Consider the following 18,165-nt stretch of genomic DNA (forward strand, 5'->3'; position numbering starts at 1 on the left):
TGCAGTCTACTCACATAATTTGTAATAAAAACATCTTTGCCATTCTGAAGCTTCCCTCAAACCACTGCATTTTATTTTATATATATATACTGTGATTCTGTACTTGCCAAATATGCTGCAGAAATCTCCCTCCACTGAGTCTGGCTGTAGCCATTTTAACTGTGGGCAGCTGGGAGTCTTTTACTATCCAAAGTTAAACAAGGGCAGAAGATTTATTAGATGAAAGAAAGAAAATGACTGAAGAGCCACTTCAATTCCCAGGACAATTTTCAGCTTTCAGCACTGTCACACTTGGAATGACAATTGTGCGGTCATGCTACACTGTACCCAAACTAAATTTTTATGATTTTTTTTCCTACAAATTCTTTTGGTGGCGTTTGATCACCTCTGGGGTTATTTTTTGCTAAACAAACCCTCCCCCCCCCCCCCCAAAAAAAAAACATTTTTCTTCTTTGTTTCCGTTATAAAATATTGTTTTCTCCTTCACCGACGAGTCTGCATGAATGATGTAGAATTGATGGGCATCCATAGACTACAGTGATATGCACCAATAGATGGCACTGGATAGGCAGCACTGCTGAGGAGCCGACAGGCATTACCGAAGGGCACACCAATTGGTACATATATAGGCACTTTGATAGGCATTACTGATGGGGCACAGACTGGCAGCTGATGTGGGGGGGGGCACAGATAATGTGCTGATTAGCACAGACCCCTCCCGACAGCGACAGCCTCCAATCGGCTCTCCCTGTCAGTGCGAGTCAAGGAATGCCATTTACCGGCACTTCCTGGTTCACAGATGATCAATCACAGCTGATCACGTGGCAAGGAGCCTCTGTCAGAGGCTCCTTACCACAATCAGAGATGTGGTGTGTCATAGTGACACACAGCAGCACCGATCGCCGTGCTGGCATGTTATCCTGAAAGACGTCATAACAAAACCACCTCCCAGCTGTCATTCTGCCATGGGCCAGGTGGGAAGTGGCTTAGCTCTATGCTGTATATACACATCAGGATTTCTCGCCCCCTTTTTATAGTCAAGGCACCCCATTCTGAAATTATAAAAACACAAAATGGTTGCGTATAGCTCAGCCGCGTCCACACACGGGCCACCCAACATCACAGGCAATTTTACTCTCAGCCTTTGCAAACTGGTACCGATTGGTATTCTAGAGCCTCTCCTCTCTGTTTCTCTCTCTCTCTGCTAATGCGACGGCAGCATGCTGGCAGAAAGGGGCAGGGATGGGCAAACAAGGACACTGTGCAGGCGCCTAACGTCTTTCTTATCACCTGATGACATCATTAGTTGTTGGCATGCCAGTGGCTGACCTGCACAGTGCCCAAGGTTGTAATAAGTGTAATAAGTCAGGCTTGTTGACAATTTGTAGGCATTTTGCCAGGGCACCCTTGAAGAACCCAGAAGGCAACCTGGTTGAAAAAGGCAGATATACAGTATAACAGAATATTTTTATTCTCATTAGATAGCCAGTCAAGTTCAGAAGGAAAAAAAAAAATAAAAATAAAAAAAGTTTCCTGCACAAAAAAAAAAAACTGTATGTTCTTGCATTTACATAGACTAGTCAACATGTAGATTGATTTAGCAAATTGAAGGCTGGAGCTCGGTTTTATGGACGGCACACCAATGAGACAGTTCCAACTTTATTCCAGAGTTTACAATAGCGTCCAATTGAAGCTGCAGTGTAATCACACCTATTAGGGCAATTTTTTTTTTAATTCTTCACAAAGTTAAAAAATGCCCTTTTCAGCTATATATTAAAAAAAATAAATAAAATACTTCGAACTCCCAAACATTATACATTTTCTGAAAACAGAGGACCTGGAGAATAAAAACGGTGGCTGTTGCAATTTTTATGTCACATGATATTTGCACCGCTATCAAACTATTAATTTTAAGGGAAAAACAAAAACACACACTTAAAATGGATTTCAGTGCACAAAAAAAAAAGATATAAGGTCAGGCCCACCACTATGGGCTGCGTTTCATGCAGAGGAGAAAAAAAAAATAAAAGTGTTCCTGCACCATTTTTGAAATGCAGCGGCAGGAAATCACATGGTGCTTTTGCACACGATTTCCAAGATTTTTTTTCAGCAAAAGCATTGCGTTTTTAGATAAGTGGGGGTGCTATATTTTTGGTAAAATAAAAAATCCCAAGCAGCGTATATTGATTGGTTTGCGCAAAAGTTATATCCCATAGTTTGTAGACGTTATATTTATGGAATTTTTATTAGTAGTAATGGCGGCAAATCTGCGACTTATAGCGGGACTGCCACATTGCGGTGGACAAAGACTTTTTGGGGACCAGTGACACTAATAGTGACCAGTGCTAAAAGAAAATACGCACCGTCACTGTACGGACACTGGCTGGAAAGGGGTTAACATCAGGGACGATCAAAGGGCTGACTGTGGGCCTAGCCTGTGTTTGTGAACTGTGGGAGGTGCTTTTACTAGGGGAAGGTATGGATCGGTGTCCCTGCTTTTGCAGGAACATATGCCTTCCCTACTGACAGAACGTGATCTGCCTTGTTTAAATAGGCAGATTGCTGTTCTGGCTCTGTCTGATCAGCAGGCGTCCCGGAGAACAAAGTTCCCCGCAAATCAGCTCCCGCTGTGTATATTCACTAGTGATGCACCGAAATTTCGGCCGCCGAAACATATCGGCTGAAAATGAAAAACGGCCGAAAATGGGGCGTGGCCTGGGCACCACCCCCGCCCCTGGTGACGCCCATCATGGGTGGTGTATAGCGCAGGAGAGCCGCCTCCGCCGCCTGTTTGATCACAGCGCCAGGAACATCACAGCTTTCATTTCAATAGCTGTGTTCCCGGCCACGCGCCGTCACACACAGCCCCTCCCCCTTGTCCGGGCACTTAGATAGACAGATCATCCGCAGGATTGGACGGATTATCTGTCTATCAAAGTGCCCGGACAAGGGGGAGGGGCTGCGTGTGACGGCGCGCGGCCGGGAACACACAGCTATTGAAATGAAAGCTGTGATGTTCCCGGCGCTGTGATCAAACAGGTGGCGGAGGCGGCTCTCTTCCCTGCACACAGGCTGGCTGCAAAATGGCACACAGGCTGCAATGGGACACACTGGCTGCAATTGGCTGCAATGGGGCACGCCTCCTGTACCGTGTCCCCAGTCTCTGACCACCTCCTGTACCGTGTCCCCAGTCTCTGACCACCTCCTGTACCATGTCCCCAGTCTCTGACCACCTCCTGTATAAAAATATTTTTTAATAACAGTCATTTTCGGTATCGGTGCCGTTTCGGTATCGGTTTTCGGCCTAGTGTATTTTTCATTTTCGATATCGGTACCAAAAAACCCATTTGGTACATCCCTAATATTCAGTGGGAGCGGGTCTCCGGCGGCACTCCCCAAATCAAGAAGTGCAAGGTCACGTACTAGGTACGTGTGCGCAGTGAGGGAGGCCACCGTGCCACCATATATGCAAGTTATATGATTGTCAATCTGTTAATTAGAAAGAAAAAAAAGAAAAAATAAGCACCTCAAAGCCATGTTATTTAAGCTTTTATTCTAGTGTTAGGTTTGGGGTTATGTGTCCTCTGTACACACACCTTTTGGAGTTTTTCTTTAACGTGCCCTCTGTAATACATCTGGTTGGAGACCATGTCTAAGCCCTCTGTAATATTGCCTGTTACAGGAATATAGTTCCTCCATTTTTTTTCCCCCCTTCAGCATCTGAAAAACCAACACTATTAGAATTCCAAATAAAATATTAGACACAGAGGATATCATCACTTTACTTCACAGTGCAGAAGATAACGCTCTATACACGCGCACTTGATAATTCAGCACAAAAGGTTCCGACTCGTATTTATTATTTGGGTGAAAATGCTTATTTACATAAAATAAAAAATAAAAACATACAATCCTGACAGGGAAAGTAACTTCATGTACAAAAATAAAAACATAGGAACAAAGAAAAGGTGACAAGACACAAGGCAATATAAGGACTAACCAACAGCCGTCTCCTCAATACATTTGAAGCAAAGTCAACAGTAAGAAGTCCTCCGATAATGAAGGGCAAGAAATGCAGAGGAGGTCGACACGCTTCTGTATAAAACAACTGAGAATAATTTTATCTGTCAGACGTCTATCAACTGACGGATATTGAAAGCTTGGGAGGATGTGATAAAATCTCCCCAGCCCTACAGTCAGCCATACTTATCTTTCCTTTACCATCAATAACGCTATTCATGAGGCAAAGGAAAATTAATAAAAAAAATCTTGGTGCGGGGGGGTTGGGGAGGGAAGGCAGGTGACGCTGCCTCACTTGGGCTTTGTCTCAGCGTCTGTCACTTGCCGTATGAAGATAGCATCTTCAGGGTGTTCAATGTCATCCATTTCGTACATGTAGGAGGCGGCAATTGCCAGAGTGCTGCCATCGTTGCTGAAGGCCAGGGAAGCGATGCTGGTCGGGTAGCGGTGGAATTGGCACAGGCGCTTTTTGTTGAAAGGATCCCAAATATTGACAAAGCCGTCTGAGCCACCTGCAGGGTGTAGAGAAAACGCAAATCACTAAACTTGTAGGAAAGGCCTTTACTGGACTTGAAAAGGACTGGAGGGAGGTACATAGATAACAAAGAACAATGGATTCTTCACTCAACACACTGGCTTACCACACATTTTGCAGCATACATTTTTTAGCTCTCAAAATACAATCTCAAATCCACAATCTCTGACCAGAAGTCCCATATGGGACACAGGAGACCATCAATTTCCACTTAAAGTGATATTAAAGTCTTGTTAAAAACAACATGTTATACTTACCTGCTCTGGTAAGTGGATTTGAACAAAGCCCCGGTCCTCCTCTTCTCAGGTCCCTCTTCTGTGCTCCTGGCCCTTCCCTCCTGTTGAGTGCCCCCCCCCCCCCCCCCCCAGATAGCTTGCTATGGATGCACCGGAGCTGCAGCTGTGTTCACTCAGACACAAGGCCATGGCCCTGCCCCCCCCCCCCCCCCCCACCTGATTAGCTAACTGACTGATTGACAGCAGCAGGAGCCAATGGCACCACACTGCTGTCTCAGCCAATAAGGAGGGGAGTCCCAGGCAACCAAGACACTCCTGCAGCATCACTGGATCTAGATGGAGTTCAGGTATGTGTTAGGGTGGGCTGTTGCACACAGAAGGTTTTTCATCTTAATGACTCGCAAATGTAGATATTTCTTGCAACAGGAATAGTGCGCGACAGGTCCTCTTTACAGCAAGATCTGGGGTCAATAAGTCCCCACATCTCGGCTCTAGGATGGGAAGCCTAACAAATGAAAAATGATCCTGGCTTGCGAGGCGGCAGCATTTTTTAAAACAATTGCTCCCCCCCCCCGAACAGTCAGACGCCAGGGGGGCCCGTCCATCTGGCCTGCCGGATTCTCTATGGTAAACTTCTGGTATGGACAGTTTCCTTCTCCGGCTTGGAGGGCGCCGGTTTAACTAGAAATGTAACTCCGAAGCATAAAAAGCATAAAAAGCATTTACATACGTAAAATTATTCACTGAAGCACAGATATACAAAGCTACTTCCAGTGAACAAGGGATACACAATATATTTTAAATATATTTTTATATCTGGAGTTTCGCCTGAAGCACATTTTTTTTATACCATTTCAACACAAGCAGGGGCCATCTATACTAACCTGTGGCAAAGGTGTTGTGTAAATTATGGAAGGACACGGCATTGACTGGATAGATCTGCTCAATGTTGTTCTCTTTCAGCCGGTGACATTTGAAGGCGTATTTCTTCTTCTGAACTTCCAAGCTCGGGTCCAAATATTCAACAGCAACTCTTCCTTCAATGGAGCTCAGTACATATCCCTAAGTGTGACAAGGTGGCAATTAGACCCATCAGCGTTTATTTCACTCAGGAAGTGATCCCTGCTAAAACTGTCTTCAAGGATTTGCTTAATAATAAAAGCCACACAGTTGTATTCACTTTCATGTTTGAGCCATTTAATTAACAAGTTGTAATGAAAAGGAGAATCTCACTGCACAAAGCCAAAATCGGCGAGGAGACCACATCGATCTGTTTTCCCTGCCTGGGGCAATGATAAAGAACAAAAAGTCTTATATGCAGGGAGTGGAAAAAACCCTGTGCTGGATGTTTCAAGTAAAGTTCTATTGTGAAACAAAGACAGCCTTGGTTTAGTAAAAGCAACCCATTATCAGCGAGCCGCTTAAGCTGGCAGTCACAAAATCCTTTTCACTTGCCTGCATCTTGACCATGGTAAAAAAAAAAATGAATGGTTAGTGAAATGTCTGCGTTACCTGTTTATTTGGGAAAGCTCTGATACAGCGTGTTTGGTACTTAAGACTTGATTCACGCCTCTGTTGTACGTAGCCCATGTTCCTCAGATCCCACACCAGCACCCTTCGGCCAGCTGTGCCCACAATCAGCCTGTCCCCAGACACAGACAGTGTATACACCTAGGAGGAGATGGAAAAAAAAATAAAAAAAATAAAAAAAAAATATTATAATACACACACACACACACACACACACACACACACACACACGCCATTTAACCGCTTCCAGACCAGCCGCCGCAGTTTTACTGCGGCAGGTTGGCTCCCCTACGTGAAACCACGCAACTGTTTATGTTTCCTCGTGGTGGTCGTGATGGCAGGCGCGTGCCCGCTGCACAGCGGGGTGTCCGACAGTCACAATGACTGCCAGCCACGATGATTGTGACTAGGGTATGGTTTAAAACTCAGGAGCAGCTGAATCCCTAAAACAAAAACCCAATGACCCTTAACCTTTTTAAAAATAACAAAACGTGTTACTTACCCACTTCTATGCAGTGGTTTTGCACAGAGCAGCCTGTCCTCATCTCAGATATCTATAATAAGGCTTACCTGTAGGTAATAGGAATATCTCCTAAACATGCACCTTTTCTGAGATAATCACCCTTCATGCAGCAGCTGACAGCAGCGCATGTGCTCCGATGGTTCGGAGGATCGTGACGGAACGAAGGACTCTCAGGCCACTCACAGCGCCGTAGCCCACGGAACCCAGAAGAAAAATGCAGAGGCAACATGTCAGCCCCCTCAGCAGTTACTAGGCACGCTGCAGGAGCTTCATGCTAAAAGGTATTTCATAAATGTGTGAGTATGCGATGCACACTAGCACATTATGCTATTGTCTTGTAGATTTTTTTTTGGGGGGGGGGGGGGGGGGGGGTTATTTCAGCTGTTTACTACTGCTTTATGATAAAAAAAAAACCTTCTGCCTTTTAAACCACTTTAAGTCAGCCATTGGTGGATCGATATTCAGCTGGTTCAGCAGAACTATCCGAATTTAGATTCATATATGAGCAGATTGCTTGTAGAGACAACCAGCCAACCAGTAAAACCAGCCTGTTGGGGGGGGGGGGGGACCTACTGCAGAAAACAATATTATGTTTGTTGAAGAGTTAAATAACGTTTATTGAACTTTTATTTTTTTATTTTTTTTAACTTGAGCTTTTTGGGAAACTGGTGGCTTTAGTTCAACTTTAAAAGTGAAGTCAGGTTAACTTTTGTCAGATAAGCCAGGCAGTTTAGGAAAAGGCTGGCACTGCTGAGTAAAATGAAGGAATACAGAATACTTGTACCAAGTCTTGTACACAAACTGCAGAAAGAAAAAAAAGAAAAAAAGTTACGCTGGCCCAACACCACAGGAGAATTGGAGTAAAATTATAAATGAGGGCAGCTGCGGCAGCCACTTTACACTAATGCTACAGGTACGACTTTTGCTACCATTACCAAGACATACTGCAGCTAAAGCACGCATGGAGGAGAGGAAAAAAAAAAAAAGCAGGCCTAATGAAACAATCTTGCTGAGAATCCTAAATCTTCTTTACAAACTGGTGTCACACCTGGATTGGAAGTAGTCTTTCTGGTCAGCGGGCTCATCAATCACCCCAAACCGGCATGTCAAGCAACCGAGTGGGTGGACACATTTATCAGTATGGAGGAAGAAAAAAAAAATCCCTATGAAAAAACCCTGACATGCCAAGCTGTCCGCGCCAATAGGTAGGCGGCTTCCCAGTGGCTGTCTATTATGTGCTGTCCTGTCAGCTATTCATCACAGGCTTTTACTGGCCACATACACCCATAAATCAAACCGAGAAACAATGCAATTATTCTGCTCTGCACAAAGGTCTCGCCAGAAGTAGATTCAGTCGTGATGGGGTAAAAATGACGGCCATTTAGATGGAGTGCCGAGCCGGTAATGATGCCTCCAAACTGGCCGGTATATTTAAGGGGAAGCACAGGCACAGAAGTGCTGTGTTGATTTACTGGAAGGAAAAGCTTTCCTGCTTCATTTTGACACGGGAACTTAGTGGAAAATATGAAGGAGAAAAAAGGATGTAATAACTTAAATGCTAGCACTATAATCTTAGGTGAGGTCCGCACAAGAAACAATTGCTTTTAGCCGTGCTCTGAACTGCACTTCATAACGTGGAGGGGGGACACCGCTGTGCAGCACGACTTCACCGACAAGGTGACGCCCCTGTGTGCAACTCACACAATGCTGCCAACTTCTTGTGGTTACACACAAATTGGTACACACCTTATCTGGCTGAGAGAAGGTTCCGGCATTGCATGGAGTCCGCGGGTCCCATAATTTCACCGTCTGGTCCCAACTACCAGTAACCATAACGTTGACCTCGGGGCAGAACTCAACACAACGAATGGGGGCGTCATGGTTCCCGACCACATTCTCTGAAAACAGTCATAACAAAAAGACAAAATCAATATATAGAGCCCAGAGGGGTGCAGACTACTCACACTGCTGCAGTTGTTGTAACAAATGAGAAACTGCACAACATTAAAAACACACTTATAATGCTTTTCATTTGGTCCATGTATAGCCATAAAGACACATCTAAACTTATTGTCGACTTGCTAGATTTATTTTTTTTCTGGGCTAAAAAAAAAAAATAAAAAAAAAAAAAAAAAAAAAAGTGTGTGTGTATGTATATACACACACACTATTTATTAGCCCAGAAAAAAACAAAATCTAGCAAGTTGACAATAATTTAGATGTGTCTTTATGGCTATACATGGACCAAATGAAAAGCATTAAAAGTGTGTGTTTAATATTGTGCAGTTTCTCATTTGCTACAATAAAAGTGTGTGTGTGTGTGTGTGTGTGTTATATATATATATATATATATATATACACACACACACACACACACACACACACAAGTACCGTATATACTCGAGTATAAGCCGAGATTTTCAGCCTCTTTTTTGAGGCTGAAAGTGCCCCCCTCGGCTTATACTCGAGTCATCGCTGTCTGCCCGCTCGATCAGCGTGTCGAGCAGACAGACAGCGGCCATTCTAGAATTCAAAAGCCGCGCCTCCGGCTCCGCCTTCGCCTGTGATAGGCGGAACACTGAATTTCCCAGCAGCCTGTGTTCCGCCTATCACGGGCATCGTCTCATCCTCGTACTACGGACGAGGATGAGACGATGCCCGTGATAGGCGGAACACAGGCTGCTGGGAAATTGAGTGTTCCGCCTATCACGGACATCCGATAGGCGGAACAGCAGTCAGTGGGAAATTGAGTGTTCCGCCTATCACCGACGGAGGCGCGGCTTTTGAATCCTAGAATGGCCGCCGACGAAGAGCTGAAGGACGGAGGCTCGGCTTGGGATGGGACGGGCCGGGACGGGCCGGGCCGGGACGCAGGCTGGACGGGACGCAGGCTGGACGGGACGCAGGCTGGACGGGACGCAGGCTGGACGGGACGCAGGCTGGACGGGACGCAGGCTGGACGGGACGCAGGCTGGACGGGACGCAGGCTGGACGGACACAGGCAGGCTGGACACAGGTAGGCTGCACGGACACACACACACACACGGACACACACACACACACACACGGATGCATGGACACACACACAGGGATGGATGGACCCACAGGGATGGACGGACACACAGGGATGGACAGGCATGTCTCACCCTCGGCTTATACACGAGTCAATAATTTTTTCCAGTTTTTTGGGGGTAAATTGGGGGCCTCGGCTTATATTCGGGTCGGCCTATACTCGAGTATATACGGTATATAGAATATAACAGACACATACATGTGTGTATGCACACACAGCCACCATAAATATGAAGGCACCGGAGACAGCAAATATATTGTGGAAAAATCAAGCTGCATGTGGAGGAGAAACGCTCCGATTTAAAACCCAGATGACAAGATATTTTATTTATTTCAGGTACTTACATAGCGCCGTCAATTTACGCAGCACTTTACATATACATTGTACATTCACATCAGTCCCTGCCCTCAAGGAGCTTACAATCTAAGGTCCCTAGCACACATCCATACATACTAGGGGGCCCAACTTAGACAGGAGCCAATAACCTACCTGCATGTCTTTGGAGTATAGGAGGAAACCCAAACAGGCACAGGGAGAACATGCAAACTCCAGGCAGGTAGTGTCATGGTTGGGATTCAAACCAGCGACCCTTTTTGCTGCCAGGTGAGAGTGCTACCCACTACACCACTGTGCCGCCCTGTAACACTCAAGGCACAGAAAAAAAACACACGCTTAACGAAGCGGTCTATAGCCGAAAGCCAAACCTGTGGATCAAATATACCGGCTAAAGTTGCATTTACATTGTGAACTGGATCGTTGCACATTTTCTGGAGATCTTACCATTCACTAAGGCCCCATTCACACCTCAGCATACCATTTTCAGGCAGAAAGTTATGCGATTTTACTGCCATTTTCTACAGGTCAAAAAGGTCACCAATGTAAAACAGAAAAATGCCCAAATCTGCCTTAACCACTTTCAGACCGGACCAATTTGCTGGTCAAAGACCAGACCACTTTTTGCGATTCGGCACTGTGTCGCTTTAACTGACAATTGCGCGGTCGTGCGACGTGGCTCCCAAACAAAATTGACGTCCTTTTTTCCCCCCACAAATAGAGCTTTCTTTTGGTGGTATTTGATCACCCCTGCGGTTTTTATTTTTTGCGCTATAAACAAAAATAGAGCGACAATTTTGAAAAAAATACGCATTATTTTTAACTTTTTTGTTATAATAAACATCCCCCAAAAATATATAAAAAAAAACAATTTTTTTCCCTCAGTTTAGGTCGATACGTATTCTTCTACATATTTTTGGTAAAAAAAAAAAAAAAAAAAAAAAAAAAAATCGCAATAAGCGATTATTGATTGGTTTGCGCAAAAGTTAGTGTTTACAAAATAGGGATAGTTTTATAGCATTTTTATTAAATTATTTTTTTTTATTTTTTTTACTAGTAATGGCGGCGATCAGCAATTTTTATTGTGACTGCGACATTGTGGGGGACCCATCGGACATTTTTGACACATTTTTGGGACCATTGTCATTTATACAGTAATCACTGCTATATAAATGCAGTGATTCCTGTGTAAATGACACTGGCAGTGAAGGGGTTAACCAGTGGGTGGCAGTGTAGGGGTTAAGTGTTCCTAGGGGTGTGTTACTAACTGTGGGGGGGTTGGGCTTTCATTTAGTGAACACTGATCTCTGCTCCAATCACATGGAGCAGAGATCAGCGTCACTAGTTGCTAGGCAGAATGGAGAAATGCTGTTTACTCGGCATTTCCTCCATTCGGCCGCTCCGTGAGACGATCGCGGGGATGCCCGCAGCGATCGAGTCCGCGGGTCCCGTGACCGGACTCACGGGGGTCCCGACCAGCGTGGGAGCGCGCCGCCGGCGGCGCGCTCCCGGTGGCAGGGCGGCATTGAATATTGGACATACCTGTACGCCAATATGCCTGCCTGTGCCATTCTGTCGACGTACATCGTCGTGCGCTGGTCGGGAAGTGGTTAAAAATTTTTTTTAAAAAAAAATAAAAATATGTTCCAGAACCTGTTTGAGCTCCAGGCGTTGGATCTTCTGGCTTCAGGTGTTTTGGAGTGGAGATGTGAACCATCTCCATAGAGAATTGATTTTCGCCCCTCCAGCGTTTTGTAGCTTGAAACGACAAAATGCTCAGGTGTGAATGGGGCCAGTTCACCTTTGTAGAAAAGTCTGTATGAACTTACACAGGACCACCTAGTCAATCGTCTCAACCTCGCCGCTGACCTGCACTTGTGTGGGCGCCCTCCCGAGTCCCACTGCTGCGGCCATTGACAGACAGCAGGACTCAGCCCCACCCCCGGCTTCTGTGTCACTGTATTTGATTGACAGCAGGAAGAGCCTATGGCTCCTGCTGCTATCAATCTATCCAATGAGGACCCGAGACAACAGTGCTTGTCCTCATCACTGGAAATATCAGGTTCAGGCAAGTAAAATGGGGGCTCTGGAGGGGCTGCTGCAGCACGGAATCACTTTAATGCATCGAACGAGCACACCAGCTCCGGCCGGTGTTTAGGGATTGGATAGATTGATAGCAGGGCAACCATTGACTCCCGCTGCTGTCAATCAAATCCAATGATGCGGGCGACGAAGGCGAGCCCTGCTGTCTGTCAGACGCAGAAGGACACGGGAGAGCTCCCTCATGGGTGTCCCGTAGGAGAGCCCTTCTCCGATGGGACACTTGAGACGAGGAGCCAGGAGTGCCACAGAGGGAGCCCAGAAGAGGAGAATCAGGGCCACTCTGTGCATAACCAAAGGCACAGCAGAGGCAAGCATGTCAGGTTTGATTTGTTTTTTTAAATCTGAACCTTCACACATTCCCAGCTGGTTTCATCTCCCATCTTGGAGAACTTGTCAGAAGTTATACTGATAACAGAAGAATGGAGCAGCATAAAGACACAGGACTTAGGGCTTTGGAGAGAGACAAGTAAACACTACAGATCGTACCCAGGTCAGATTTCATGAAATTGGGCTTACATCCACTTTTAAAGAAAAGTTTTACATTTCTAAATTGTGGGTGGAACCAGCCAGCGTTAGACCCTCTGACAGTCGGTGACCCCCAACAGTATGATATTCCCCTTCTACGGATCTATTAACGAGAGACAGGGCACTATATTGGACCCGTCTTCCTGGATACCCTCTGTGGAATGCATGGTTCACGGGTTATAAAGGGAAAGCCATTCACGGGGCAAAGAAAGTACAATGCTAGTAATACCGTACAGTTGGGTATTATGTGGGGAATACTACCATCCATGGCCCATTTACCTCCATCAGTATTCAAGTCATGCATCTTTAGCTGATGATCCAGACCTCCACTCCAAGCATGAGTAGGATCCTGCAATACACAAAAGGGATATTCAATGGTTTCACTAGTAAGAATTAGAATGAGTTGGTGTTGAATGAAACAAGATGCCGAATCAAGCCGAACTATTAAAAGAGAACAAGAGCTGTTGAAATACTTACATAGAAAGCACAGTCCAGGACAGGACCAGCATGCTGGTATTTCAGCCTCATAGTGTTAGCAGGAACATCATAGAGGCGGACGGAGGAATCCCAGGAAGAGACCAATAAGAATTGGGAGGTGTTTGGGCTGAACTTAACAGCGGATATCCCATCTTCAGGGGCTTGGCTAAGCTTAAATTCATTGGAACCAGTCATCTGCAAAAAAAAAAAAAAAAAATTTGTAAAAATAATATGCTCATAATGATTGATATGGATTGCAAACAGAATGGAATATGTAAACCAGAGCTGCGCGATTGTAGGAAAAATGAGAATCACGATTCTTTTGGTTAGAATGAAGATCACGATTCTCAAAAACTTTATTTGATTAACCACTTCAGCCCCGGACCATTTTGCTGGCCACCAGCAAACCACTTTTTGCAATTCTGCACTGCGTCGCTTTAACTGACAATTGCGCGGTCATGTGACGTGGCTCCCAAACAAAATTAACATCCTTTTTTTTCTCCCACAAATAGAGCTTTCTTTTGGTGGTATTTGATCACCTCTGTGGTTTTTATTTTTTGCGCTATAAACAAAAATAGAGCGCCAATTTTGAAAAAAAAAACGCATTTTTTACTTTTTGTTATAATATCCCTCAAAAATATATATAAAAAAAAATGTTTTCCCCTCAGTTTAGGCCGATACGTATTCTACATTTTTTTTTTTTTCAAAAAATATCGCAATAAGCATTTATTGATTGGTTTGCGCAAAAGTTATAGCGTTTACAAAATGGGGGATAGTTTTATGGCATTTTTATAAAAAATTTTTACTAGTAATGGCGGCAATCAGCGATTTTTATTGTGACTGCGACATTATGGCGGACACATCGGACATTTTTTGGGACCATTGTCATTTATACAGCAATCACTGCTATACAAATGCAGTGATTCCTGTGTAAATGACACTGGCAGTGAAGGGGTTAACCAGTGGGTGGCAGTGTAGGGGTTAAGTGTTCCTAGGGGTGTGTTACTAACTGTGGGGGGGTTGGGCTTTCATTTAGTGAACACTGATCTCTGCTCCAATCACATGGAGCAGAGATCATCATCACTAGTTGCTAGGCAGAACGGGGTGATGCTGTTTCCAATGGCATCTCTCCGTTCAGCCGCCCCGTGAGACGAACGCGGGTATGCCCGCGGCGATAGAGTCCGCAGGACCCGCGACCGGACTCACGGGGGTCCCGACCAGCACACGAGCACGCCGCCGCACTTGCAATGACAGGGTGGCATTAAAGATTGGACGTACCTGTACGCCAATATGCCTGCCCATGCCATTCTGCCGACGTACATCTGCGCACGCTGGTCAGGAACTGGTTAATATTCATAATATGGGGTAGCTGACTCAGACTGCTAATACTCATAGGTATAGGGATAGGGCATAAGGCATAGTGGTGAATGGAGATTGTGATCTTATCTCGATCACGCAGCTCTAATGTATACTATAGCTGATTTTTAAAAATCACATACAAGTGGTTCCTTGAAATATTTACAGCTTACTTATTCTTGAATCTTTAACATTCAAGAAAAATCTTTAACATTGTATGAATATGCAGAAATAACCAGGGGCAGGGTTTTTTTTTAATAATGTCCATGTGCTCCAGACTGCTACCGGCCTGCATAAAGGTATTTCGTAATTCTGAAGCGGGGGGGAGGCATCCTCAGCACTCCAGCAGTTTGGTAACTACAAGTCCCATGAGTCATTGCAAAACTGAAAGCGACAGGTGTGATTTTTCAGGAGCATGATGGGATTTGTAGTTTCAAAACAGCTTGAGTGTTGCGGTTGCACACGCCAGTACTAAAGCATGATCAATATAAACAGAATGCATCTTAAAGTGGTTGTGAACCCTTACAGACCACTTTGTGCTACAGCGAAGCCTATAATAAGACTTAGCTGTAGCTACCCCAGATATCTCCTAAACCTGCATGGTTTAGGAAACATCCCCTGTATTTGCCGGCATTGGCACATGCGCACTGACACAAACTAAAGCAATGGCACGTATGTGCTGTTGCTTCAGTGAGTATGCCATTACCATGTGCATGCATGGGAGTGACGTCATCGCGGCTCCAGCCAATCACATTGCCGGAGCCGCAATACCCGGAAAGTAACCGCCCCCGGGAGTGATGTCAGCCGCCGGAGCGGTGTACGAGCAATGCAGCGAGGGCTTCGATCTCAAGTGAGTATTCCATAATGAGCAAGTATGCCTTTGTCTTAAAGGTGTTAGAGTTTTTTTGTTTTGTTTTTTCTAAGTGGGTTCACACATATGCGATGTCTGACATCAACATGTGATTTGCACTGCGTTGCTGTGCAGATCACATGCGTATGAGAGTTCAGCCATACTGAAGGAACTCCCTCCCCGCCCACTGGAATCGGATCGCATGGGATTTCTGCAGACAGTGTTTTTTTTTTTTTTTTAAACTGCAGCAGAGAGAAATCAGGTTTTACGCCCTGCTAGACTGGGCTGAGCTGTTTAAATCTCAGGACTGGATGGACAGATATACAAATCCTTTTGCAGGCAATATCGTACTTAGATATGCATTTCAACTCTGCTTTTTTTTTTCTTGCTTGCCTGGAGTTTAGCATTAAACTTGGATACATGAATTACAGTACAAAGTTCAATGCTAATCTGTTCCCTGAGCAAAGACAGAGGGACTTGTGTCTCCAGACAAAGCAGATCAATATAAAATGAATAAAAATGTACAATAAAGATCCTGCCAACCTAGCGATTTTTTTTTTGCTCCAAAAGCAAAGTAAAAAAACAAAACAAAAAAACAAATAAGAGCTAGAGATATAACCACTTCCTGGCCGTATTAAGTCACATATCTGTAGCTACAGCCATCATCATCCAGATCTCTTGGTTTTCAGCTGGTGATTCCCTAAATTGTAAAAGGCATCTTAGGAGATGATTAGCTGCTGGATTGCTTTTACAGGCGGGGGGGGGAACATCCAGCCCCTTTCCACCACCCAACAGCACCTCTCTGGGCTCCCCTGCATTATCAGGGAGTTGGAGATCTGATCCAGCAGAGGGTTACATTACAAGCGGCCTGTGGACCATCTCTATAAACCTGGAAGTGATGTCATCACCTCACTTCTGGCTCTGGAACATGTAAACGCTGACATTTTTTTCCCCCCCATGGAAAGCAGAGATCAATGTTTTTTTTTTCTATCTGATGCTTTCCAAGGTAGAGAAGACATCTGGGGTTTTATTGACCCCAGATGTCTGTATAAAGAGGATCGGTCAGGTCTCATTCATATTACAAGGGATGTACTACTACAAAAAAAAAAAAAAAAAAAAAAAAAAAAAAAAAAGAAACCCAAACCCTTGTGCGGGAACGCTTACACAGGTCACGCCCACATATGTAAACAAGGTTTGCACCACATGTGAGGCATCCCGGCGATCGTTACAGCGAGAACAATTCTAGCACTAGACCTCCTCCAACGCTAAACTGGTAACTTGTAGAGCTGCACAATTCTGGCTAAAAATTAGAATCACAATTTTTTTTTGCTTAGATGATAGATCACGATTCTCACAGCGCAACATCATCTTTCACATTAAAACAAAAATTGGAACAACTTATTTTTATTATTATTCATTGAAGTGTATTTCCCCCCCCCCCCCCCAAAAAAAAAAATGTGTTTGAAAGACCGTTGGGCAAATGCAGTGTGACAAAATATTGCAGAAATTGACATTTTATTCCCCAGTGTGTCTGCAAAAAAAATTTATATATATATATAATATAATAACCTTAAAAAAATAAAAAATAAAAAACTAGTGTGGTGTGTAAAGTAAAAAAATAAAAATAAGTCATTTTAAGAACATTTGTTAAATTTTCTGATCGTTCGTGGGGTCAAATAAATGTCATTTTCAACCACAGTGATGGGAAAATTTGGACATAATAGAAAACTTCTTGGTCAAAGGAATTTTCAGACAGTGTATGCGGTTTTCAATCAGAAATGACATTCATTTTAAAAACAATGTTAAAAACTAGGGATGCACCGAATGGGTTTTTTGGTGCCGAAACCGATACCGAAAATGAAAAATACACTAGGCCGAAAACCGAAACCGAAACAGCATCGATACCGAAAATGACTGTTTTTAAAAAATATTTTTATACAGGAGGGACATGGTACAGGAGGTGGTCAGAGACTGGGGACATGGTACAGGAGATGGTCAGAGACAGAGGACGTGGTACAGGAGATGGTCAGAGACAGAGGACGTGGTACAGGAGGCATCCCCCATTGCAGCCAGTGTGCTCAATTGCAGCCAGTGTGCCCAATTGCAGCCAGTGTGCCCAATTGCAGCCAGTGTGCCCAATTGCAGCCAGTGTGCCCAATTGCAGCCAGTGTGCCCAATTGCAGCCAGTGTGCCCAATTGCAGCCAATTGCAGCTAGTGTGCCCCATTGCAGCCAGTGTGTCCCATTGCAGCCTGTGTGCCATTTTGCAGCCAGCCTGTGCACTGTGTGCAGGGAAGAGAGCCGCCTCCGCCGCCTGTTTGATAACAGCGCCAGGAACATCACAGCTTTCATTTCAATTGCTGTGTGTTCCCGGCCGTGCGCCGTCACACGCAGCCCCTCCCCCTTGTCCGGGCACTTTGATAGACAGATCATCCGTCCAATCCTGCGGATGTTCCCGGCGCTGTTATCAAAAAGTCGGCGGAGGCGGCTCTCCTGCGCTATGATGGGCGTCACCAGGGGCGGGGGGCGGAGCCCCGCCCCCCACCCAGGCCATGCCCCATTTTCGGCTCCATTATCGGCCGCTTTTCTCTTTCGGCAAATTGCC

At 44.9% G+C, this 18,165-nt stretch overlaps 1 protein-coding gene across 2 annotated transcripts in view; it reads right to left on the reverse strand.

Annotated features, from left to right (window-relative positions):
* Positions 1-3,838: 3,838 nt before the first annotated feature.
* Positions 3,839-18,165, reverse strand: part of BUB3 (BUB3 mitotic checkpoint protein) — a 25,127-nt gene continuing 10,800 nt past the window's right edge. For both annotated transcript variants that reach the window (XM_077455578.1, XM_077455577.1), the window contains exons 2-7: positions 13,356-13,550; positions 13,158-13,227; positions 8,591-8,742; positions 6,304-6,462; positions 5,676-5,853; positions 3,839-4,532 (exon numbers count right to left, since the gene is read on the reverse strand). In XM_077455578.1, coding sequence (XP_077311704.1) covers positions 4,312-4,532; positions 5,676-5,853; positions 6,304-6,462; positions 8,591-8,742; positions 13,158-13,227; positions 13,356-13,550 — 975 coding nt within the window. In that variant the 3' untranslated portion in view covers positions 3,839-4,311. The remainder of the gene's footprint in view (positions 4,533-5,675; positions 5,854-6,303; positions 6,463-8,590; positions 8,743-13,157; positions 13,228-13,355; positions 13,551-18,165) is intronic.

This window comes from Lithobates pipiens, unplaced genomic scaffold, assembly GCF_037356315.1.
Source record: "Lithobates pipiens isolate NorthernLeopardFrog02 unplaced genomic scaffold, aLitPip1_a1.2 Scaffold_25, whole genome shotgun sequence".
Classification (NCBI taxonomy): Eukaryota; Metazoa; Chordata; class Amphibia; order Anura; family Ranidae; genus Lithobates; species Lithobates pipiens.